At 40.2% G+C, this 26,203-nt stretch overlaps 2 protein-coding genes across 6 annotated transcripts in view; one reads left to right on the top strand and one right to left on the bottom strand.

The window, feature by feature from the left end:
• LOC133658104 (histone demethylase UTY-like) overlaps positions 1–2,218 on the bottom strand; it is a 76,229-nt gene extending 74,011 nt beyond the window's left edge. For both annotated transcript variants that reach the window (XM_062059732.1, XM_062059739.1), the window contains exons 1-2: positions 1,737–2,218; positions 1,550–1,613 (exon numbers count right to left, since the gene is read on the bottom strand). In XM_062059732.1, the coding sequence (XP_061915716.1) occupies positions 1,550–1,613; positions 1,737–1,918 (246 nt within the window). In that variant the 5' untranslated portion in view covers positions 1,919–2,218. The remainder of the gene's footprint in view (positions 1–1,549; positions 1,614–1,736) is intronic.
• Positions 1,454–25,391, top strand: LOC133658195 (FUN14 domain-containing protein 1). 4 transcript variants are annotated; one of them, XM_062059925.1, is made up of 5 exons: positions 1,454–1,989; positions 5,339–5,504; positions 12,420–12,495; positions 24,391–24,519; positions 24,694–25,385. In XM_062059925.1, the coding sequence occupies exons 1-5, from the start codon at positions 1,917–1,919 to the stop codon at positions 24,769–24,771; spliced, it is 522 nt and encodes a 173-aa protein (XP_061915909.1). In that variant the 5' UTR covers positions 1,454–1,916; the 3' UTR covers positions 24,772–25,385. The 4 variants fall into 4 exon arrangements, with proteins under 4 accessions (XP_061915909.1, XP_061915936.1, XP_061915917.1 ...); XM_062059952.1 differs by having other exon boundaries at positions 1,718–1,989; positions 24,391–24,525; positions 24,694–25,391; XM_062059933.1 differs by lacking the exon at positions 1,454–1,989 and adding an exon at positions 2,471–2,609 and having other exon boundaries at positions 24,391–24,525; positions 24,694–25,387.
• The last annotated feature ends 812 nt before the right edge of the window (positions 25,392–26,203 follow it).

Here is a 26,203-nt window from a genome sequence, read left to right as displayed (position 1 = left end):
AACTTTTGAACGGTAGTGTATATATCGTGTATCGTGATATGGCCTAAAAATATTGAGATATTAATAAAAGGCCATATCGCCCAGCCCTACGGACAACACATGCCAGAGCTGATAAATCACGTTGTTTAATGTAAATAAGGTAACTTTTGCACCAGGTCCTGCAAATATTGAGATATATATTGTGTATCGTGATATGGCCTAAAAATATTGAGATATTAATAAAAGGCCATATCGCCCAGCCCTACTGACAACACATGCCAGAGCTGATAAATCACATTGTTTAATGTAAATAAGGTAACTTTTGCACCAGGTCCAGCAAATATCGAGATATATATCGTGTATCGTGACATGGCCTAAAAATATTGAGATATTAAAAAAAGGCCATATCACCCAGCCCTAATGTAGGCACATAGAATCATCATACTGGTGTGATTATATGCATCAAGTGTTAATTCAAGGCTAAGGCAAAATATTGAGATATATATCGTGTATCGTGATATGGCCTAAAAATATCGAGATATTAATAAAAGGCCATATCGCCCAGCCCTACTGACGACACATGCCAGAGCTGATAAATTACGTTGTTTAATGTAAATACGGTAACTTTAGCACCCGGTCCTGCACTGATCACCCTGTTCTGTTGATAGTTAATTTGACAAGCTTCTCTGGAGGCCCATGAGCAGCGACATGAGCCATAGCACATCCTTGGTATCCTACACCACCTAGCGAGCACATTCATTGATAGCTCCTTTAAAGTGAGCATCACCTTTGCACACAAAAATTACACCAAAAAAATTGCGTTTGCGCTTTGTTAGAGCAACACATTGCTGGGTGTGAATATGTCTTAACTACAGCGAATGCAGACAGGGAAATACGCGGACAATAGGGCCCTAAAAACGAAGTAAAGCCCAAAAAAACACAGCAAAAATGATGCGATACAACACATCAAACGGATGTTAGTCCGCCATCTTGGACAGCCATTATTAAACGTTATTTGCAAGCGTTTGTCAACGTCGAACACGTCGTCGCTGCAATGTGTTGTTTTGGCAGCAAACACGGCAAAAAGTAACGCTCCTTACTATGCAGGCAGCCAATGTTGTTTTTTTTACGCGGACGTTATCAGACGAATAGCGTACAACGTTGCGGTGTTTTGTGTTTATAATTCACCAGAGAAACCTCCATAGGAGAGACATGCAACTTTCCTGTAATGGTAGAAAGGGGCGAATGTTACTGCCACAAAAACCGTGACGACGTTGTGTCGTGGAGGTCCGTATGGACGTATTTTTTCCAAGTGGTTCAAAACATAGAAAACAAGTGGCAAGGCAGACCACCTTTAGGACACTTCTGAGCGGGACGAGGGTGCAGGTGCAAGGGCGCTGAGCACCGGATGAAGGGAGCTAGCAAGCTAGCATTGGAGCTAGCTGGCCTTCTTTGAGAGAGGGCCGCTCGAATGCAAGCTGGCTAGCCGCTTTTGGGAGACGATTCCCCGCCGTGCGAATATGCTTGATACCGAGCATGGAGTCGTCAATGGCGACTAAGTTGACTATACCTTCATCAACAAGGCCTTCGTTCTGGCGCCATCTTCATGGAGCTTCTGAAATCCAAACATTGAGCTACAAGCAAAAAAAAAAAAAAGACAACATAGGAGGCTCGGTGTTAGTTAGCTGGTTTTAAAAACAAAAAAAAACACTTTACAAGGAATTAACACGATGTGATTTCGGGACAATGCCCCCCACCTGTCAACCCCGGCCAGGCTGTCCCTCTCCTGGGCTGTCAGTGTCGGAAAGTCCTCCTCTGTTTCACTCGCTTTTCCCGCCGCCATTTTCTTTTCCTCATCACCACCAGCAGAAGCCGAGCCGAGACTCCGAGCAGCAGCAGCGCAGGCAGCGACGGCGACAGACACGCTGCACGATTGCATGGAAGGGAAAAAAACCACCACGCAGAGACGACCGCTTCGCTCCACCGAATCGAACCCGAGCGAAGCAAAAGGTCAAAAAACTTTTTTTCCCCCAGCCTGAAAAAGATGCGATTCGACGTAGTAAATCCTTTTTCTGGGGGGGTGGGGGGGGCTCCACGGGCTGATCCTCAAGCGTCACATTTTCCTCCCTGAAGTGAGAGCATGCCGTAGCTCAAAACACACCATCGGATAAGTGAGTATTCCACAATAAACGCTTTTTAGTCCGAGAAGATACAAAGTTGTTTTAATTGTGTCACCGAAGCGAACCCACGCGCCGCTCTAGCCACGCCCTCACATTGCGTTCAACCAATCAAATGGCGCGCATCCCCACCATATGACTCCCCTTGCCATAGCGCCCCTAACAATATACACTTTTTTTTTTTTTGCAAACCAATCATGTCAACTATCCAGACAGAAATACCCCTAAATATTCTCCCAGAGGAACGTTTGTGCCACGTCCTCTAAGATAACATGGAATTCTGGTAGATAAATACATCACACCGTCCATGTCTTGTCTCGTTCAGCGATACAGAAAGCGTTTTTTTGACTGACGTGGCAGAGCGTCATCAATGTGGGCGTGGCTTCGCATTGTCAACATCCTGTTAGCATAACCCCTCCCCCTCCAAAATGGCGACTGTGGACCACAGGGAAGGTTAGGATTGTTGTTTATCTGAGTTACGGATGGAATTGCGCCGAATAAACGGACACATTCATATTATTTCCTACATGTGATAATATATATCAGACTGGTTTGAGAAATAATTATATGTTTGCCTGTAGCTAATTGCCGATGCCTTGCTTGCTTTTGATGTACTGTCGTTATACAACTGATTTTCGATTCCGATTCAAATTTAGGCTGGTGTCCGATACCGATACGTTCACGTTGTGCAAATACACCCTAATTTGTCTGGTCTGGTCAGGTCAATTTGAAAAAGTAGTATATTTCAAGTCTTGCTGCTCTTGGGAAACCCATCTTCAAACGATATAAACTCACAGGGCGAAACAAATAATGACGTTATTCTGCAATGAATGCGTTATCTTACTTCTATTCAACTCTGTATGTAGTGTTCTCCAAATAATCTACAACAGGGGTGTCAAACTCATTTTAGATGGGGGGCCACATGGAGAAAAATCTACTCCCAAGTGGGCCGCACTGGTAAAATCACGGCACGATAACTTAGAAATAAAGACAACTTCAGATTGTTTTCTTTGGTTAAAAATAGAACAAGCACATTCTGAAATTGTACAAATCATAATGTTGTTGTTTTTTTACACTTACATGTTGCGGTTAATAATATTCTATCTTTATTTGTCGTTATTTATATTTTCTGAATAAATTATGTGATAATGTTCAACAGTCAACTCATTGGTGTTCATTTTCAATCTATCAAGATTAAAAAAAATAATATCAAAATCAAAATACAGGATGTTATTTATGTAGTTTGATGCTGTGGAAGGCGGCTGCATCTCCAGTGGGGCTGCAACTAACAACTAATTTGATAATCGATTAATCTGTCGATTATTACTTTGATTAATCGATTAATAATCGGATAAAAGAGACAAACTACATTTCTATGCTTTCCAGTATTTTATTGAAAAAAATACAGCATACTGGCACCATACTTATTTTGATTATTGTTTCTCAGCTGTTTGTAAATGTTGCAGTTTATAAATAAAGGTTTATTTAAATAAAGCCTCTGCGCATGCGCATAGCATAGATCCAACGAATCGATGACTAAATTAATCGCCAACTATTTTTATAATCAATTTTAATCTATTTAATCGATTAGTTTTTGAACCCTAATATCCAGTAGCTCTGTAGTTCTAGATTTTTTAAACTTATCTTTTATCATTTATCATCCATTTTATCTTTATCTTTTATTATTATTATTTTTTAGATCTTTTAAACTTATCTTTTATCATTTTTATGTTTTCCATGAAGACATAGTGAATCCCTGTACATATCCAACGGATACTTTTGGCAGTTTTAAAAGACCAGGAGCCAGCTTTCTTTCTTATTCGAGAGAGGAGCTGCTCACTTTGAAAACAACAGGGCGTGCTGGCGTACGACACTCCATTCCAGCTGAGCTGAGGAGGAATCCTCGGGGGCTGCAAAGCGGGGGCTAAGCGAGAGGCATTCCTTCCGTAATCATGGGGAATGTGAACTCGCTGCCGAACAAGATCGATGAGCTCCAGGGACTAAAAAACCAGCGTGCGTATCCACGGAGACTTGGCTAAACCACCTCGTACTAACGTGGACCTGCAGGGATTCACCGCAGTGAGAGCTGACTGTGACACTAAAGCATGTGGGAAAAGCAAAAGTGGGGGGCTCGTCACATACGTTTACAACCGCTGGGCAGATGCAGCCAATGCATGTGAGATGATCCACTCCATCACATCAAGGCTACAGACAAAACATCCTGAGGATTTTTTCATCATTTCTATCCATCTATCTATATCTATCTGATCATTTTCCTCAACTGATGTACTAAAACATCATGAGGTTTATTTTGTACATATGTGGCATAATCTACAAAGATACAAAGAATTGCTATTGCGACATCTAGTGGACACATTTAGAACAGCTGTTTCTTTCATTAAAAAAATTCTGGTTGATTTTTATACTTAGCAAACTCGTCGCGCGGGCCTGATCCGGCCCTCTGGCTGTACGTTTGACACCCCTGGTCTACAATAAAAGGATACATACACTTAATGTTTTAAAATACAGAGTGACCCGTTTTAAATGCCAATAATAATCTTAAACAATCTAATTACTGCCCACAGCACAGTTTGCTGCTTTGCTTGCCCCTTACTTACTTACCTTGGCGAGATAAAAAGTTGTTCCCACCAATCAAGACAATCAGACATCTCAATGATTGTGTTCCTCTTAATAATATACATTATCTAAAAAAACTCAAGTATCAATATTTTAATTTGAGTAAAGATACTAAACATAAAAATCTGGTAATAGCAGTATCGATCCTCACATAGCTATCGCCTATATCAGTAGTTCTCAAACTGTTTTAACCAAATACCGCCTCAGAAAAAACTTGTCTATCCAAGTACCACCATAACAACCAACAAGCAAATACAGTAGCGTAGTAGGGCTACGTAGTCATTAAAAACAAGGCAGAGGTTTTATTTAACAAGTGTATTTAATATATTTGGCCCTGGTAGAATTACACAATTTGAACAGTAACACTGTGTTTGAATATATGAACATAAAACACTGTACTTTAATAAAGCGGTTCTTTGGCGTACCACCGTTTGAGAATCGCTGGCCTTAATGTTTTGGGCTTATTTTTTTTTTTTAATTTAGTGTCTGCCCATATCAAATTGCACTGCCCACTGTTTGACATTTATTCCAATTTGCCTCCACAGGCCAAGAGGAGCCAGACAGTGAAGAGGAGGTGTACGAAGTGGTTGACCTGACAGAATATGCTCGGAGGCACCAATGGTGGAGCAGGGTGTTTGGGAACAACTCAGGCCCGTTAACGGAGAAGTACTCTGTGGCAACCCAGCTCATGATGGGAGGCCTGACAGGGTGGTCAGTATCTTAGAACAAGTTCAACACATAATCTCCATTTTGAACAGCACCAGACCGTGTCATACCATAGAGCAGCTGAGGTAGGCTCCATCTTACTCATGGGCCCAAATAGTTTAGGTCACAGGTGTCAAACTCAAGGCCCGGGGGCCAAATCTGGCCCACCCCTTTTATGTGGCTCGCGAAAGCCTATAAATAATATGCGTTAATAAAATGCCTAATCTTTTATTACTAAATATATGTATTTCCCTTTTGACAGTAAAAATCATGTACTGCATGTAATTGCATCCATCCATCCATTTTCTACCGCTTGTCCCTTTCGGGGTCGCGGGGGGTGCATATCTTTTAAAATTCAATATTATCAAAATCAAAATATTATATTATCATGTATTCCAAAAATATTTTTTGTTAAATACTTACTTAAATATCTGCTTGACTTATGATTTCCAAACAAATGATCCATCAAATTGTAGACTGTAAAATTGACAATAGATTTTACAGATAAAATCCGCGGCCTGAGTTTTTTTTAACTGTAAAATCAACTTTGGTACTGGTTTTTTTCCATATACAGTAAGACACTAAAACATAGAAAACTTACAAAAAAAACATTGAAACAACAAGATTTTACAGTAATAAAATCTGGCGTTAATTTTACAGCTAAAAGCAGTGGTATTGTTTTACTGTTCCATTCCATTTATTAAATTGTTATATGCTGTAAAAAAAAATAATAGATCAATCAATCAATCAATGTTTATTTATATAGCCCTAAATCACAAGTGTCTCAAAGGGCTGTACAAGCCACAACGACATCCTCGGTACAGAGCCCACATACGGGCAAGGAAAACTCACCCCAGTGGGACGTCAATGTGAATGACTATGAGAAACCTTGGAGAGGACCGCATATGTGGGTAACCCCCCCCCCCTCTAGGGGCGACCGAAAGCAATGGATGTCGAGTGGGTCTGACATAATATTGTGAAAGTCCAACACATCAGCGAAAGTCCAGTCCATAGTGGGGCCAGCAGGAACCATCCCGAGTGGAGACGGGTCAGCAGCGTAGAGATGTCCCCATCTGATGGACAGGCTAGCGTTCCACCCCGGGTTGGGAGCAGAGTAGAAAAGAAAAGAAAAGAAACGGCAGATCATCTGGTCTAAAAAGGGAGTCTATTTAAAGGCTAGAGTATACAAATGAGTTTTAAGATTAGACTTAAATGCTTCTACTGAGGTAGCATCTCTAACTTTTACCGGGAGGGCATTCCATAGTATTGGAGCCCGAATAGTAAACGCTCTAAAGCCCGCAGACTTTTTTTGGGCTCTGGGAATCACTAATAAGCCGGAGTTCTTTGAACGCAGATTTCTTGCCGGGACATATGGTACAATACAATCGTCAAGATAGGCAGGAGCTTGACCGTGTAGTATTTTATACGTAAGTAGTAAAACCTTAAAGTCGCATCTTAGGTGCACAGGAAGCCAGTGCAAGTGAGCCAGTATAGGCGTAATATGATCAAACTTTCTTGTTTTTGTCAAAAGTCTAGCAGCCGCATTTTGTACCATCTGTAATCTTTTAATGCTAGACATAGGGAGGCCCGAAAATAATACGTTACAGTAATCGAGACGAGATTTAACGAACGCATGGATAATGATCTCAGCATCGCTTGTGGACAAAATGGAACGAATTTTAGCGATATTACGGAGATGAAAGAAGGCCGTTTTAGTAACACTCTTAATGTGTGACTCAAACGAGAGAGTTGGGTCGAAGATAATACCCAGATTCTTTACCGAGTCGCCTTTTTTAATTGTTTGGTTGTCAAATGTTAAGGTGGTATTATTAAATAGATGTCGGTGTTGAGCAGGACCGATAATCAGCATTTCCGTTTTCTTAGCGTTGAGTTGCAAAAAGTTAGCGGACATCCATTGTTTAATTTCATTAAGACACGCCTCCAGCTGACTACAATCCGGCGTGTTGGTCAGCTTTAGGGGCATGTAGAGTTGAGTGTCATCAGCATAACAGTGAAAGCTAACACCGTATTTGCGTATGATGTCACCTAGCGGCAGCATGTAAATACTAAAGAGTGCAGGGCCAAGAACCGAACCCTGGGGAACTCCGCACGTTACCTTAACATAGTCCGAGGTCACATTGTTATGGGAGACACACTGCATCCTGTCAGTAAGATAAGAGTTAAACCAAGACAAGGCAAAGTCTGTCATCCCAATACGCGTTTTGATACGCTGTAATAAAATATTATGATCAACAGTATCGAAAGCGGCGCTAAGATCAAGAAGAAGCAACATAGATGAAGCATCAGAATCCATTGTTAGCAATAGATCATTAGTCATTTTTGCGATGGATGGAAAAAAACCTCACTGCTTTTACTGTAAAACTCTGGTGACTGAGCTGCCATTTTTTAAAGTAAAATGCAAATATTTTTTTTGCAGCTCATGTAAAAAAAAAAAGTATTGTTAATGTATTATATAATATACATGTATATTCATATATTACTCATTGTTAAATGCGGCTCTCTGAGGGCAACCATAACTGCGATGTGGCCCTCAATGAAAACAAGTTTGACACCCCTGGTCGAGGTCAGTTTGTTTGTTTCAGATATAATTAACAAGTTACATGAAGGGAACATCATATTTTTACACACGCACAATTCAACATGTCCCAAAGGGAGTCCGAAGAAGCAGGGTTTATTCAATGTCACCTTTCTTGGTGTATATTGTTGATACAGTCGTACCTCAATTTACAAGCTTAATTGGTTCTGTGAAAGAGTTCTTCACTCAAAACACTTTTATCTCAAATCAACATCACTCAACAAAATGAATTGAATTTGGTGCTTGGCCCCCTAAAACAGCACACATTTACATGTAACATGCCTTTAAAAAAATAGATAAAAAGATAAGAAATATTGATTAAAAAACAATGCAATACAATTTTGTACATACAGCTACTAAAGGTCTTATAAGGTTATGTGTTCTTTCACTATTCCATGTTTTTATTTATATTTTCCCCGATCACATCCTTAAATAGTGTACAGCAGGTGTGTCAAACTTGTTTTTATCGTGGGCCTCATAGGGCAGGGAATATACAGTACAGGCCAAAAGTTTGAACACACCTTCTCATTTCAATGCGTTTTCTTTATTTTCATGACTATTTACATTGTAGATTGTCACTGAAAGCATCAAAACTATGACACCTGTGAAGTGAAAACCCTTTCAGGTGTCTACCTGAAAGAGTTCTAACAAAGACCAAAAAATGTGAGCACATTACACCAATTCTTAAATCCTTACATCTTACATCAGAGAATTGATTTCAAAATCCTCCTGCTCACATATAAATCACTACATGGTCTAGGGCCGAAGTATATTACTGATATGCTCCCACTATATAAGCCCTATAGATCACTAAGATCTTCTGAGACCAATCTGTTAGCGGTTCCAAGAGTAAACTCAAATCAAGGGAGCGCATCATTCAGTCACTATGCAACAAATAGCTGGAATAAACTTCCTGAAGATGTCAGACTTTCCCCAACTCTGACTACTTTTAAAACTAGACTGAAGACTTTTATGTTCACCTTAGCTTTCAGCTAAATCTTTTAATCTTTTAACTTTTAACGTCTGCACTGTTTTTATTTTTATTGTCTGCATTTTAATTTTGCTTTTATTTTCTTTCATTTCACTTTGTTGTCTGTGAAGCACTTTGAGTCTGCCTTGTGTATGAAAAGCGCTATACAAATAAAGTTGTCTTGCCTTGCCTTGCCTACCTCTTGAAGCTCATCTAGAGAATGCCAAGAGTGTGCAAAGCAGTAATCAGAGCAAAGGGTGGCTATTTTGAAGAAACTAGAATATAGTTTCAGTTATTTCACCTTTTTTTGTTAAGTACACAATTCATTCATAGTTTTGATGCCTTCAGTTTTTGATTGATTGAGACTTTTATTAGTAGGTTGCACAGTGAAGTACATATTCCGTACAATTGACCACTAAATGGTAACACCCGAATAAGTTTTTCAACTTGTTTAAGTCGGGGTCCACTACAATCTACAATGTAAATAGTCATGAAAATAAAGAACACGATTTGAATGAGAAGGTGTGTCCAAACTTTTGGCCTCTACTGTATATGAATATAAATGTAAAATGGCCTTGTTACACAATTTGCTTAAGAAAATCATTTGATTACCGTACTATGATTTCTACTAACACATTGATGGATAACTTGCTTTGCTTGTTGCAGAATCAAATAATATTAAAATGAACAACATACACAATTGAATGCAGTCCATTTTTCTGTCAAAATTTAAAGAACAATACTTGCGTTGAGTCAGAAAGTGCTTTATTGTTTTTGGCAGACCACGTAAAATAAAGCAACATATCACGTAAAACTAGAATATGCGATTCCGGCAGGAATTGCATGTGAATGCCGTATGTGCGCAAGCCGTAAATACGCGCAAGCTGCCACTACGTCATCATCATCATCAATCTTTATTGCGGACCTTAAGATCCATTAAACATATAAAAACACAATACAAAACATTAAAAACAAAACAATAAAAACATAAAGCCCAAATGTCAGTTGCTGACATACAAACATGTGTGCCAATGGTTCCACAGTCCAGATGAGTACCTAACAGAACTGCGGCCAGGGTTCGTTATCACAGTGTTTATGTCATTTCAGACTCAGATACCCTACACATAAACGTATACATGAGGTTGCGTAGCAACGCTGAGAAAGTGGGCACCCTAACACTAACAAACATCTGGCTTGCACTGGAGCTTCTTGGAATTCCCAGGAGAAGCCTCATACAATCATTATAAACAACCTGCAGCTTCTGTATGCTTTTCTGCTTATACTTTACCCACAGGGGGGGCAGTATACAGAGGAGTGCAATAGGCTCTGAATAAGTTTATCTTTACATCATTTATACAATAATAACAACGCATGAGTGAAACTGAAGTATTTGAGTGGCCAGGATGAGTGGAGTGTGTAGATGTTTGAATCGCACGAGAAATGTGGGATATGAAGAGGTTTGTATATTGCCCGTTCATTTTCAATTTGGGAAAATTCCTGGTAATTCCAGGTAATCTAGGAATTTTCGGAACTGGGAAACATGCTCTCTTGAATGTCCTTGGTGAGTGGAGTGGTGGAACAGTTCAAATCGGATGAAAAATATGGAATATGCAGAAGTTTGTATATTGCCCATTCAGTTTCAATGGGGAGAATTTTTTGGACATTTTGGGAATTTGGAAACATGTTTTTGCCTTCAATATCCAGGGTGAGTAGAGTGTGTGGATGGTTGAATGGTTTTAATCGGGTATAAAATGGCGCAAAAATGTGACAATTACGGGAGTTGTAGAACTTAGAAAATGTCCAGTAACTTCAATGGATATTTCCTGGAAATATGGGAATTTTGAGAAAACACATTTAAAAAAATATACATATCACAGTTGGCCTTGATGATATGAATGGTTTGGTGTTGGAATTTTTTGAATCGGTTGATGTTGACGTGGTATTAGTCTTTTAGAATTTCCGGAATTTTGGGAAAACCGAGAATTTGTACCAAAAACAAATAGTAACTTTTTATGTCCCAACTAAGAGGAATGTTTTGATGATGGAATTGTTAGAATTGGTTGGAATTAAGTGGAGAGTGAAACCAAAAAAAAAAAGGCTTTGGAAAACTGGGAATTACTGGAATTTTTTTATAATTTGGAAAATGGTAATTTGAATGTCCAGGAGAAGTGGAAGGTGTTTAAAGTGGAACGGTTTGAAATTAATCGCTGAGAAATGTGGGAATTGCGCCAGTTTGAAAAATTGGCCCATTAATTTTCAATGGGGAAAATGTCCCAGAAAACTGGGAATTCTGGGTAATCAGGGATATTTGGTAAGTACAACATATGGTTGCGCATGATTCCCAGCCGAGCCGCACGTTTTGATACTTGAAAACTGTGGGCGCTGGAAGGCGCCAAACTATGACGGAATAAGAAGAATACAAATACATTTATGAATTTTTGGTATAGAATAGTATGTGACAATGACGTGGAGAGGCCTGTCACATAAAATGATGCAGCGGACCACGTAAAATAACGCAGCAGGACTACATTTGGCCCCAGGGCCTTGAGTTTGACACCTGTGGTGCACAGTATTTACAATGGAGAGTAGATTTCTATGGTATCTCATTCGAGCTGCTTCAACATAAAACACCGCATCAGCAAAAAAAACACTATTTGAATATTATTTTAACGTCCTTGGCTGACGTTAGCGTCTTATTCTCTTTCAGTGTTAAACTCCAACTGCTTCACAGAGTTGGCTAAACTCTAGTCATGTTTTTTGATTATTTCTTTCTTTAATTCAATGAATATCATCCGCTTCATTTTCTCATCACTGTCCTTTACGCTCACATTGTCCTTCCTATGCTTGGAACAACAAAGTCAACTTAAAGCATAACAATTAGCGAAAAGACAGCTTTTATCTCAAAGCACTCTTAACATGAGGTACGGCTGTATTTCATTCACATTGTGAGTTTAACACTTACGATAATTCACAAGTTTATATTTTGTCCAGTTTTTTTTTCACTTCCCATGTTAGGGTGTTAGCTTTTTATAATTAGTAGAGAACATAATAGATCGGCGGCTTGTGCAGTGATACAATTAAGTAAATAAAGGGAAAACAAAATGAATTGGAGTAGAAAAAACTGATAGCTTTGTGGTGATAATGGAAACATTAATATTAAAATGTGTTTAAAAAAAGACAGCAAAAATAGTCACATTAATAAGTGTAAACAAATGACAAGTTTGAATTACTATTTATATATTTATTACTAATTCAAATCATTATTGTACGGTGACAAATGTATAGCACTGACCATCTAAAAAACCCTGGCGTAGAGTAGCATTTCACATTTTTCTGTGCCTCTCAATGTGTGCAGGTGTGCTGGTTATGTCTTCCAGAGAGTTGGGAAGGTAGCAGCAACTGCGGTCGGTGGAGGGTTTCTACTTCTACAGGCAAGACACACTCACAAGCTATGTCTGCTCCTATGGCCAACTGCTATGGCTACCAAATAGAAACACTAAACTGGTCTAACAGTATCTGCCTCTAATGTCTAATTTGCATGTTGTAGCTCTCAAAATGATTTTCTAAAGAAGTTTTCAAAGCTAAATTTGATTAAACACATATTGAACTACCCTATTTTCCGGACGGTAGAGCTATATAAGCCGCACCCACTACATTTTAGGGGAAACAATATGTTTCCATATATTAGCCGCACCAGTCTATAAGCCGCAGATATATACATAGCAAAATGAGTTATTTACACACATTAATTGTTTCCAAACTGTGTCTGTAACATGGCAGTAAAACGGCTGACCAAACAAAACAGAAGTCATTGTCATGGACCCACCAGCTGCAGAGGCTAACTCTCCAATAAGCTAAACAGACTCAATAACGCCACAGTGACAACTTGGTGCATTTACTGAGGGATTTGTAAAACTGAAACAATACAAAAATAATGCTGTTTTAAGTTAACAATACTAACACAGACACTCGTAAACGTGTTAGCTTATTAACTAATGCTAACGCTGCTAGGTTAATTACAATTGCATGTAGAAATGAATTGATTTACGTGGACCCCGACTTAAACAAGTTGAAAAATTTATTTGGGTGTTACCATTTAGTGGTCAATTGTACGGAATATGTACTGTACTGTGCAATCTACTGATAAGTTTCAATCAATCAATCAATCAATCAAAATATGCCCCAACAGACATCATCCCATACCAACTTCATTCATCACACATGGCACAGTTTAGTAAGTATAAAAAGTTTTAAGTTATATTGTAAAACTTACAAACGTTCCTTGGAGTGATTAATGGAGAGTCCATACGAGTAGGAACGCTATGGACGGCCAGAAGACTGAAACAGTACTTCCTGTTGAAAGCACCAAATAGAAGCACACTGCAGTACCTGTACTAAGCGAAAACATCCACAAGATGGCGCCATAGCACAAACAATAACACACCGTATCAGTGTGTTGGCTTGTTTCTAAAAAAAAAACAACCTTATGCCCATCAGCAAAGAAAAACCGACAAATTGCAGCACCGATTTATAAGCCGCGAGGTTCAAAACATAGGAAAAAGGTAGCGGCTTATAGTCCGGAGTCTAAGGTACTCAAAATGTGTATTAGTCCATATCAGGCTACTTCAATAATTGCTATTTTTTGAAAATATTCTTCAGTCCATGAATACTCATGTGAGTAACAGGACTAAGTGTCCCGATACAACTTTTTCCACTTCTGTTATGATACCGATATCGGAGCTTTGAGTATTGACCGACTCCAATGTTGATCTGATACAATATCAGCACAAAATATCAGCACAAATCATGCATACTTTTATTATTCAGTAGTCTGGAATTAGAAAAGGCTTGATTAAGTGAAATAACTCAAACCAGAGAACAATGGTAGGATGTAGGGTTGTCCCAATACCAAAATTTAATACCAGTACCAAAATGTATATCGATACTTTTCAATGCAAATATGTCATTATTAGCTACATTTTAACAGAAAATATTACGATATATTAAACATGTGTTTTCTATTGCACCCAAAGAACAATTTTAGAAGATTGAAGAACAAATGAAAAGGCATTACACTGGGCTTTTATTATTGTACTCAAAGAAGAATTTACAATGTTACACATTACATATAGCCTGCCATAATCTAGGATTAGGTTAGACTAGAATAGAAAGCTTTATTGACCTTATATTAAATGCTTCATGATTTATGGAAGCCACTGTTGGTCTGCGCTTTAAGCGATATACAGCAATTATCATAAATAATAAAAACGATACTATAGCTAAAACTACACAGGTAAGACATGTAGCAGATGTATTTTAAGACTAAACACAAATGAAATTGTGGGAATTTGTTGCAAAATTCAGTCATTTCTTTTACATTAGTTTACGCTATACTTGGGCGGTTTTGACTGCGCTAATATTTGGCAACAAGCCGTCTACGTATCTATATGTGCACAGCAGGGGAGCTCGTTGTCTACATTCTTACCTGTCAGTATTCAAACTCCTTGTGTAGGTCTGAATGCTTATTTAAATTTTACCTTAGTTGGAAGTATCACCACCTAGGCGAGGCATGTTTTAAAGTAGCGCTTGCAGCGTCACCATTATCGTTAGTTTTTAAGCCCAAATACCTCCATATTGCGCTTCACGTACCCTCTCTTTATTAATCCAGTAGAACTGACGTTTTTCTGCCATCTTCCTCTCCACACTGTATCTGCTAGTGTATGCGCTCCAGTGTGTGTGCGCACTGACCCACTCAACATGCGTCTCGGCTCTGTACGTTACCGCCGCACAGCAGCATTTGGGTGGAAAATCAATGTTTCAATCAATCAATGTTTATTTATATAGCCCTAAATCACGAGTGTCTCAAAGGGCTACACAAGCCACAACGACATCCTCGGTTCAGATCCCACATCAGGGCAAGGAAAAACTCAACCCAATGGGACAATGAGAAACCTTGGAGAGGACCGCAGATCGGTGGTTGGCGACCGGTGCAATGGACGTCGAGTGGATCTAGCATAATATTGTGAGAGTCCAGTCCATAGTGGATCTAACATAATAGTGAGAGTCCAGTCCATAGTGGGGCCAGCAGGAGACCATCCCGAGCGGAGACGTCCCCAACCGATGCAAGTAACATTTTCTAACAGTATAGTACCATTTTTAATTCATTAGTACCGCAGTACTTTGCTAGTTCCGGTATACCGTACAACCCTAATAGGAAGGAAAAAAACCCTAACCTATTTAAATGTCTTTAAAATGACGTGGAGTGGTTATTGTCTTTCTGGCGATACCTGGAGGTCACATTAATTCATTCAGCTCATGAGGCAGCAAGTTGAATCAATAAATCACATTTTATTTATATAGCCCTTGATCACAAATGCCTCAAAGGGCTGCACAAACCACAACGACATCTGGGCAAGAAAAAAACTCAAACCAATGGGAATAATGAGAAAACCTTGGAGAAACCAGTACAGAAGCTGCCAAATGATGCGGACATGTTTGTTACTGGATACTTCCTAATACACTTCTGCCTTGGAGACTTTGTATCTGTAAGTAATATGCAGCTATTACTTTTTGATACTTGTTTTAGAATGTAATATTGTTCAATTAAAGACATTTATTACATATGCCTAGCTTGTGTGCCATTGCGTGCTTAGCTGTTAATGTCGCTTCGTCACTACAGGCGCCTGAGGATGGACCTCAGATGCGCTGTAGCTGGCCGTGAAAGGCGAATGAGCTCACCCAAAGAGGTTGCGACATTGTGATGGTAACGGGAGGTTTCAACGGCGGGACATCTGAGCCACAGATGCTTAGAGCAGTGTTTTTCAACCACTAGTGTGCATTGGGAGATTATCTATTTTCACCTATTTGGGTTCAAAATGTTTTTTGCAAACCAGTAATTATAGTCTGCAAATTATGTGTTGTTGAGTGTCGGTGCTGTCTAGAGCTCGGCAAAGTAACCATGTAATACTCTTCCATATCAGTAGGTGGCAGCAGTTAGCTAATTGCTTTGTAGATGTCGGAAACAGTGTGCAGGTAAAAAGGTATCTAATGCTTAAACCAAAAATAAACAAAAAGTGAGTGCCCCTAAGAAAAGGCATTGAAGTTTAGGGAAGGCTATGCAGAACGAAACTAGAACTGAACTGGCTACAAAGTAAACAAAAACAGAATGCCGGACGACAGCAACGACTTACTGTGGAGCAAAGACGGCGTCCACAAAGTACATCCGAACATGACATGACAATCAACAATGTCCCCACAAAGAAGGATAAAAACAACTGAAATATTCTTGATCGCTAAAACAAAGTAGATGTGGGAAATATCGCTCAAAGGAAGACATGAAACTGCTACAGGAAAATACCAAAAAAAGAGAAAAAGCCACTAAAATAGGAGCGCAAGACAAGAACTAAAACACTACACACAGGAAAGCAGCAAACAACTCAAAATAAGTCACGGCATGATGTGACAGGTCGTGACAGTACACCTACTTTGAGACAAGAGCTATATTGAGGCATGGTTGGTTATGGTTTAAAGTCATATCCAACAATTGCGACAACGACTTTTTACTGTCAACGGAGTTTCGTTTTTTAATGATTTCTGCTGGTGGTGTGCCTCTGGATTTTTTCAACGCAAAAAATGTGCCTTGGCTCAAAAAAGGTTGAAAAACACTGGCTTAGAGGATTCGGTCTCCTTCCCACAGAGCCGACAGAGATCGGATTGCTGACCTCCCTGTGAGGTGCAGCCATTGGCAGAGAGCTGGGACTGAATCAAACGAGATCAGCGAGGTCCACCTTCGTTAGAGCACTCTCTTCAGCGATGATGCGTTTGCAGGTGTAGAAAGGTTGGAATCGAAGGTGTTCGTAAGGGAGTACTTGTCTTCTCTTCGGAGAGCCGCCTCCCTTTGTTGAAGGATCAGGGATCCTCTCGAGAAAGAGACCCACCTTTGGCCTCTTCATCTGCCATCTCGTTGCCACAAAGGTTACAGAGCCCGGGAACTCAGACGATCTGCAGTCTTCTTGTTGAGGCGAGTTGAGCGACAGTTTTCAGGAGTGAGACAATGGCGAGGTCCTGTTGGAACGGGTTGCCGACGGCTTCGACGAGTGATTTGCAATCACAAGCGATAGTCGTGGACGTACAGTTGTCTGAACTCATCGGCCAACTTAATAGCAGCTTCAAGTGCCACTTTCTCTGCAGAGAACAATCTACTGCGAGTTCCTGTCGGGGTGTGCTATCTGCGGAGGACATCTTGTCCTCTGCAATGTTCCGTCTAATTTTTCATGTGTGTGAGCAAACGGAAAAAATACCTGAACATTAAGTGGCGCACGTGTGTGGCCGTACCAGCATCACATTTGTCCCAAACCTGACTAAATAGAAAATATATATTTTTAATTATGATTATCAAATGACAGCAGTCATTTTCATGAGATTATTTTCTAGTATTAGTGATTCAGCCCACTTAAAATAACTTAGAAAATCTTGTTTTTCATGAGCTATGTACTGGTATTGTATGTCTAGGTGGAGGTCCTGCTTGTCTACCCCTTTCAGAGATCACTTTTAGTTCCCCTTAAAACATTCACTTGTTGCACAATGAGATGTAAGCATAAGATAAAGTGTACATTCCTGTAAATGTAAAATATAAATTTTTATTAGCATTTCTTTAATCTAGAAACAGTATTTCATGATTAATATCCATAAATTTACATTCTTAATAAATCGCAGTAGATTAAGCACACATCTGATCAAGGAGTCATAGTGTAACGACTTGGCATATACACTTTATGTGGTGTCGGAGTTGTGACTTTTTGTGGCTATAAACGCATCAGTGGCTAAGTGCCATGAGTGTGTGTGTTGGTGCAGGTGAGCGAGAGCGAGAGCGGCTGCTGTTGATATGACAGATGACAAAGAGTTAGTTTTGGCTTGTTTGTGTTTGAGAAGGTTCAGTACGATATTGTCAGGGCCAGCAGCTGCTCTGTCCTGCTGAAGGGCTATTTCTAGCTCTTCAAAGCACAACGCCTGCTTGATTGCAGACTGCATGTCGTGGCCGTGTTGTTTGACTCCTTGCCTACTATACTTTTCCTGCTGCTCACATTGTCATAGCCCTGGATAAAAAGCATCGGCCTTGGCTTGGTCGCTGAGATAGTGACGGTCTTTGTATTTCAGCGCCATGCCAGTCTGCTTGTGTTTTTGGTCTGAGGCCTCTGGCGGTTCGCCAAGCCTCATTCACATTTTCTTCCGCGCTGATTTTCTCCAGATGGTCGTGCAAGGCCTTTAGGACTTTTTACCTGTTCTGCCACCCCATTGCACTTTTCCAGGCATGCCGCGGGGTTGTTGGCCATATCTCAATGGAGTTGGTTGCGCTCTTTGGTGAGGCGTTGGATCTCGTCGTTCATGTAAGGAGTCCCTTTCGTTCTAAGGACTCTGAGCGGTCTAGCGATTGATGCTGCTTTCCTCAGAACTTAAGTGAAGAGAGTTTCTTTGCCGGAACCTCTCCAGCGGTCAGCCTTGGCAGGGACTCCATTAAAATTTATTGGAACTGGCCCCAGTTTGTTTTGCAGTAGTTGGGACGGATCTTTGGCTGTTGTCGCTCGTAACAGACTTTCTGGTTCCACTTGACTGGCAATTCAGTTTGTTCATAGTTAACCAGTCAAACCGCTCCGCTGCATCTGCCAGGGTGACATCTGGGGAACTGAAGCCGGCGACTCTTGTTAGGGAACCATCGTTGAGGACGGGTTTTACCAACCAGCGTGGCTCGGTTGGTGGAGCGGCCGTGCCAGCAACTTAAAAGGTTACTGATTCGATCCCTAGCTTCTGCCATCTTAGTCACGTCCGTTCTGCCATTGCTCCTGATGGGTCGTGGTTAGGGTCTTGCATGGCAGCTCTCGCCATCAGTGTGTGAATGGTTGAAGTGGAAATAGTGTCAAAGCGCTTTGAGTACCTTGAAGGTAGAAAATCGCTATACAAGTACCGTAATTTCCGGACTATAAGCCGCACCTGACTATAAGCCGCACCAGCTAAATTTAGGGGAAAATACAGATTGCTCCATATATAAGCCGCACCCGACTATAAGCCGCGGGGTTTTGATGTGTAATTACCGTAGTATATAGGGGTTCCTGCTACCATGGAGGGGATTGTCGGGACAGAGATGACTGTTTGGGAACGCAAAGCGTCCCATTTATTAACAATAAATCTTTCAATCATTCAATCAAACTTTCACATCTTTGACATGGCGAACAGCATTCGTGCAGAGTACAAATAATACAACGGTGCAAAGTAATACAAAGTGCTCGCCTGTACGTTATCAAAATAACCAGCCTACCGGTATATGAAAAGTCAGTCTTTAATCATTGTGTCATCGTCTTCCTCCTGCGTACTAAAACCACCGAAATCCTCTTCGTCGGTGTCAGAGAAGAACAGGCCGTATATAAGCCGCACCCTTGTATAAGCCGCAGGGACCAGAACGAGGGGAAAAAGTAGCGGCTTATAGTCCGGAAATTACGGTATTTGCTAGAGATGTCCGATAATGGCCTTTTTGTCGATATCCGATATTTCGATATTGTCCAACTCTTAATTACCGATTCCAATATCAACCGATACCAATATATACAGTCGTGGAATTAACACATTATTATGCCTAATTTTGTTGTGATGCCCCGCTGGATGCATTAAACAATGTAACTTTACCATGAATTAATTAACGTGGACCCTGACTTAAACAAGTTGAAAAACTTATTCAGGTGTTACCATTTAGTGGTCAATTGTACGGAATATGTACTGTACTGTGCAATCTACTAAAACAAGTTTCAATCAATCAAAAACAAGGTTTTCCAAAATAAAAGAACAACTTCAACTCCAGTTATGGAAAAAAGTGCCAACATGGCACTGCCATATTTATTATTGAAGTCACAAAGTGCATTATTTTTTTTAACATGCCTCAAAACAGCAGCTTGGAATTTGGGACATGCTCTCCCTGAGATAATCCTGATACCCACTACAACTATGGGAAATACTATACTTTGACTTTTACAAAGTGCATTATTTTTTATTTTGTTTTAAACATGCCTCAAAACAACAGCTACAAAAACAATGAAGGCACACAGCTTCAGTCCAGAGTATACTAGAGCATACTTGCCAACCTTGAGACCTCCGAATTCGGGAGATGGGGGGCGGGGGGGGGGGGGGGTGTTTGGTGGTAGCAGGTGATGTATAATGTAGCGTCCCGGAAGAGTTATTGCTGCAAGGGGTTCTGGGTATTTGTTCTGTTTATATCATGTCACGGTGCGGATGTTCTCCCGAAATGTGTTTGTCATTCTTGTTTGGTGTGGGTTCACAGTGTGGCGCATATTTGTAACAGTGTTAAAGTTGTTTATACGGTCACCCTCAGTGTGACCTGTATGGCTGTTGATCAAGTATGCTTTTCATTCACTTATGTATGTGTAAAAGCCGCATACATTATGTGACTGGGCCGGCACGCTGTTTGTATGGAGGAAAAGCGGACGTGACGATAGGTTGTAGAGCAGGGGTGGGCAATTAATTTTTACCGGGGGCCGCATGAGCAACCCGAGCACTGCTTGAGGGCCACATCGACAATATTTCAATTAAATTTTGCTCAATATTATTTTTGATATATACCGTAAGATAAATAATAATAATAATTAATAATAATAGTAATACTTCAACATAGTGTGTGTAACAGCATTCCATGACTAATATAAATAAATTAACATTAATAATAAATGACAGTAAAATAAGCACACGTATGACTGAGGAGTCATAGTGTAACTTTGTGTGGTGTTTGAGTTGTCCGACTTTTTGTGTGGCCATAAACGCACCAGTGGCTTAGTGGTATGCGTGTTGGTGACAGATGACAAGTTGCTTTTGGCCTGGTTTGTACGGCAGAAAATGACTAGTTTTTCCAGATAGAAGTGTTTTATTCATGTTTTTGGTGTGGTTATGGCCGAATATAAACAGTTTTGCTCAATAAAGTGATCGATATAATTCCTGTCCTCGAAGCATCTCGATAGACGTTACAATAATTGAACGGTGTTCAATTGAACGGTGTTGACGAACACCGTTAGGACCGCTTGTTGTCACTGTCTCTCAAAGTTGCATTGCAAAATTACATAGAATAAATATGTTTATTTTGTTTAGAATTCAGATGGGATTTGATTTGGTGCGCGGCATATATTTGCTGCGCGCAGCGGACGCTTGAGCAGTGCGCAATTGCGCAGGCGCGCACCTTAGAGGGAACGTTGCTTGGCAGTCCATGTCTTGTTGGAAACACGTCATTCTTCATCAACTTTTCTCTTTTTAGCGTCTCGGGTGTAAAGCGTGCATCACTTGTCGCTGCATGTGCACCTTCACTCGCAGGTTACACACGGACACATGCCCATAAATAATACTTTTCAAAATAAAAGCAGCACAGTTGTATTGCGCGCACGACATAGATGTTTTTTCAACTTTATTTTGTAATTTGCGATTGCAGCTGTTCACATTCGCTCACAATCACGCATACGTCCACACGGAAGTAATACAAATAACGATTTTCAAAACAAAAGCAGCACCGTTGTATTGGACACTCGACATAGATACTTTTTAAAATTTATTTTGTAATTTATAATTGGCCTCACGCGGGGCGGACAGGGACGCACAAAGGGCCGGATGTGGCCCGCGGGCCGCAGAATGCCCAGGTCTGTTGTAGAGGACGCTAAAGGCAGTGCCTTTAAGGCACGCCCCCAATAATGTTGTCCGGGTGGAAATCGGGAGAAATTCGGGAGAATGGTTGCCCCGGGAGATTTTCGGGAGGCGCACTGAAATTCGGGAGTCTCGGAGGTTGAAACCGATACTGATAATTTTCTATATTATCGGACATCTCTAGTATTTACCATACTGCCCAGTTTTGTAGCTTGGCTCTGGGGGCATCACTGCAGGCGTAGTTGACAGGGTGGTGAGCATTGAAGATCAAACCCTGTGCTGTCGGTAGGTAGTCAGACAGTGTTGAGATGGTGGGGGGACGTTAGTGATCGTAATCTAACATCGGGAGGAGAATGCGCTGTTGTTCTAGGGGGCTGTGCGGTACCGTGTCCTGGAGGCCTTTTCTGATGTAGGTGATGAGGCCGCGCTGTCCTTTCTGATGGCATCAAAGCCTGTAGCTAGTGTGCTTGTTGGAGGACATTTAGATGTTAACTGGCTCTCCAGCTTTTCACAAGTAAAACGTGTGCAGGACTGCTTGTATCAGATATTGTGGATGCAAAGCATTATAACCTATACTTGTTTTGTTTGCAGATATCGGACCAATATAATTATTGGATCGGGACAACCCTAAAGAGGACTAAAAAGTAACAAGTCATATTTTAATATAGAATTAGCATATAAACAAAATATGGCCACATGGCATTTATGCTAATAGCAAACTGGCACTACAGTAAGTACTAAGTCCAGTGATTCAAAACAAAATAATCATTTTGAAGATAACATCAAAAAATAATGTAGGTGCTAGGACTTTGCCCCCCTCCCCCCCCTCCCAAGTACATCATCAAATATACATAAAAATAAATTAGTGAACATACTTCTGGCCTTCCCATTACCGACTCGAGAGGTGAATGATGTAACTTTCTGTGGGCTATCTGAATGTTTTAATGTCTAATGTGGAGCGGCCGTGCCAGCAACTTGAGGGTTCCAGGTTCGATCCCCGCTTCCGCCATCCTAGTCACTGCTGTTGTGTCCTTGGGCAAGATACTTCACCCACCTGCTCCCAGTGCCACCCACACATGTTTTAAATGCAACTTAGATAATGGGTTTCACTATGTAAAGCGCTTTGAGTCACTAGAGAAAAGCGCTATATAAATGTAATTGCAATGACTAAATTGAGAATTTTAACTAAATAGTTTTTTTGTAAAGACATTCTATTTTTCTTAAGTGAATTCAGGGTCAATACGTTCATTCATGTTTTAAGTTGTATTTATTGCATGTGCAATCAGATCAGTGTGTATTTTTACTGTAAATCTATCATGAATTTATATATTTTATTTTCTGGTGGAATGGCCTATCTTTAGTAATGATATATCAATGATGGTGTTTATATATGACACAAATGGTGGGTCAGAGCCACTCTGACAGGAAAACCAGAGCGCTTTTTAAAATCTCTCTCCACACCAGTTAGAGATGTCCGATAATATCGGACTGCCGATATTATCAGCCGATAAATGCTTTAAAATGTAATATCGGAAATTATTGGTATCGGTTTCAAAATTACCGGTTTCAGTTTAAAAAAAAAGTCACATTTATGGCTTTTTAAAACGCCGCTGTGTACATGGACGTAGGGAGCGGCACTGCCTTTGCGTGCCGGTCCTGTCGCATAATATCTACGGCTTTTCACACACACAAGTGAATGCAACGCATACTTGGTCAACAGCCATACAGGTCACACTGAGGGTGACCGTATAAACAACTTTAACACTGTTACAAATATGCGCCACACTGTGAACCCACACCAAACAAGAATGACAAACACATTTCGGGAGAACATCCGCACCGTAACACAACATAAACACAACAGAACAAATACCCAGAACCCCTTGCAGCACTAACACTTCCGGGAAGCTATAATATACACCCCCGCTACCCTCTACCCCAACCTCCTCGTGCTCTCTCAGGGAGAGCATGTCCCAAATTCTAAGCTGCTGTTTTGAGGCATGTTAAAAAAAAATAATGCACTTTGTGACTTCAATAATAAATATGGCAGTGCCAGGTTGGCATTTTTTTCCATAACTTGAGTTGATTTATTTTGGAAAACCTTGTTACATTGTTTAATGCATCCAGCAGGGCATCACAACAAAATTAGGCATAATAATGTGTTAATTCCACGACTGTATATATCGGTTGATTTCGGTATCGGTAACTAAGAGTTGGACAAAATCGGAATATCGGATATCATCAAAAAAGCCATTATCGGACATCTCTAACACCAGTTATTTCTACTTCATGGATAAATTTACTTTGGCATCCAACATAATTCACACTTCATTGTGAAATTTAACAACTGAAATAAAAGTGTAGCTATTTAGCAGACAACAACATGGATCACTCATTTGCAAGGGGAAAAATAGTTGTTGGAGAGACGCTCGTATTGTTTTCTTGACCACTGTTAAGTTTCCCAAAATTTCTCAGGGCCACAGCATACTTGAGCTTCTGTGGCTTCGTAGTTGTGAAATATACATCATGGAAAAGGGGAAACTTTAGTGGATTTGTTGGTGCACTGCCTCCTACCTCTAACGGGAGCGCTGCTTTGATCAAGATCTGTCTTGTTTTTTTTGTCTGCTTCAATCCGTCAGATTGCCAACCACAGCGGCTACGTGCAGGTGGACTGGAAGAAAGTGGAGAAGGATGTGAACAAAGCAAAGAAACACCTGAAGAAGAAAGCCAACAAAGCAGCACCTGAATTAAACACATTTATTGAGGAGGTAAAGGTATCAGTAAAAAAAAACCAATTGGAATTACTACTTCCTGTTTATCTGCTAGAAAACACTGCAACCTGGTGGACTAATGCATGCAGTGCATCCTCTATCTAAATCATACAACATTCTGTTTAGTTTAGTTCTGCTAATTTGTCACCCACTCTCTCCCTAATCATGCAGGCCACCGATTTCATCAAGAGGAACATCGTCTTGTCCAGTGGCTTTGTGGGAGGATTCTTCCTGGGTTTGGCCTCGTAAAAACTACTGAATTCAATCACGACATAGATGGCTTTCATCCACCATCAGTTACCTAGGGTGTTATTTCGAATATCAAATTGTGGTCCATGGTTAGTTGTGTCAGTTGCTGTTATTTCCCATGTACATTTGTGGATTACCTCACCAATCTTTAGTTGTTTCATGGGCAAAATGCTGGTTTGTAACAACTAAAATGGACAGCACTGATGGTTGAATGAAAACAAGTTTTAAGCTGCACTGGAGTTCGTATTGCCATGAAACATGATCAGAATTGTTATTTGTAATAGTTTGAACTGTGCCAACCGTATTACATGTATTTATTGCTTTATCCTTCAAATATCTCCATGCAGTGATGGCAGAATGGGAATCTGGCCAGGCTCCCTCATGCATTCAGTAATGTGCACACCAGCGCTGGTCACTTTGCGAACATCTCTTTTTTTTTTTTTTTGCCTTATTACATTATGTTGTACCATATTATGTTGTTTATTGCTTCTGCTGGGTTACTTACGTATTTTGTGATATGTGAATTTTGTTTTTTTACTTTGCCAAGTTGTCTGGATTCAAGCAAAAATCATGTTCACTTTTGTAAACGGCAATGAATACAAGGAAATAAATTCTGTTGACAAGGAGTAAAAATACTCTACGTGTGTTTATTACAAAACAACAAACAATACAGAATAACAAACAAATGACTTTACAGTTCTGTACAAAACAAGTCTTAGGCCAAAAAACAAAAAAGTGAATATTACTGGAGGATCCTAGATCCTAGTTTGGGAACAGGCTACTTCGGTTCATGGAGGAAGTTGAACAGAGAGACAGCATTACAGTTGTGGTTGGTGGGCAGCTCCAATGGCAGTTGCGAGGGATGTGAATCTTAATACTCAAAACAATTCCCATTCTTGGGATGGAGTTTTTCGATTGTGAGAGGGAATGGTCACTCCAAGACATGAATGGTTTGATGCTAAAATCGAGAATACTGGTTGGTGGCTGCTTTTTTCGAAATGGTCTAATTCAAGGGGGTCCAAAGTGCGGCCTGGGGGGCCAATTGTGGTTCTTAGCCAATTGTTTAATGGCCCCTGGCACATTGATAGCATTGTAATAGTAGCTTTTTTTGTTGCTAATTTTGCAGGTAAACACCTCAGTGTCAAATATTGTGTTACTTGAAAAATGATAGCTGTTTATTTTAATTTTTTTTAGCTAATTTTGAAGGTAGACACCTTGATGCATGTTAGCGTTAGCAGGCTAACAAACACATTTTTAGGTACACACCTCAGAGTTATATATTTAGGTACTTAACATATGTTACAGTCAGCATTTTAACATGCCAACATTTGCATGCTAGATTTACCAGCTAATTTAGATGGTATACACCTCAGTGTCATATCTTGGTATTTCACAAATGCTAACTGTAAACATGCTGGCATTTTTTTTTAGC

The sequence above is a fragment of the Entelurus aequoreus genome, linkage group LG01 (genome assembly GCF_033978785.1).
Source record: "Entelurus aequoreus isolate RoL-2023_Sb linkage group LG01, RoL_Eaeq_v1.1, whole genome shotgun sequence".
Taxonomy (NCBI): Eukaryota; Metazoa; Chordata; class Actinopteri; order Syngnathiformes; family Syngnathidae; genus Entelurus; species Entelurus aequoreus.
This window is presented reverse-complemented; position numbering and strand designations above follow the sequence as displayed.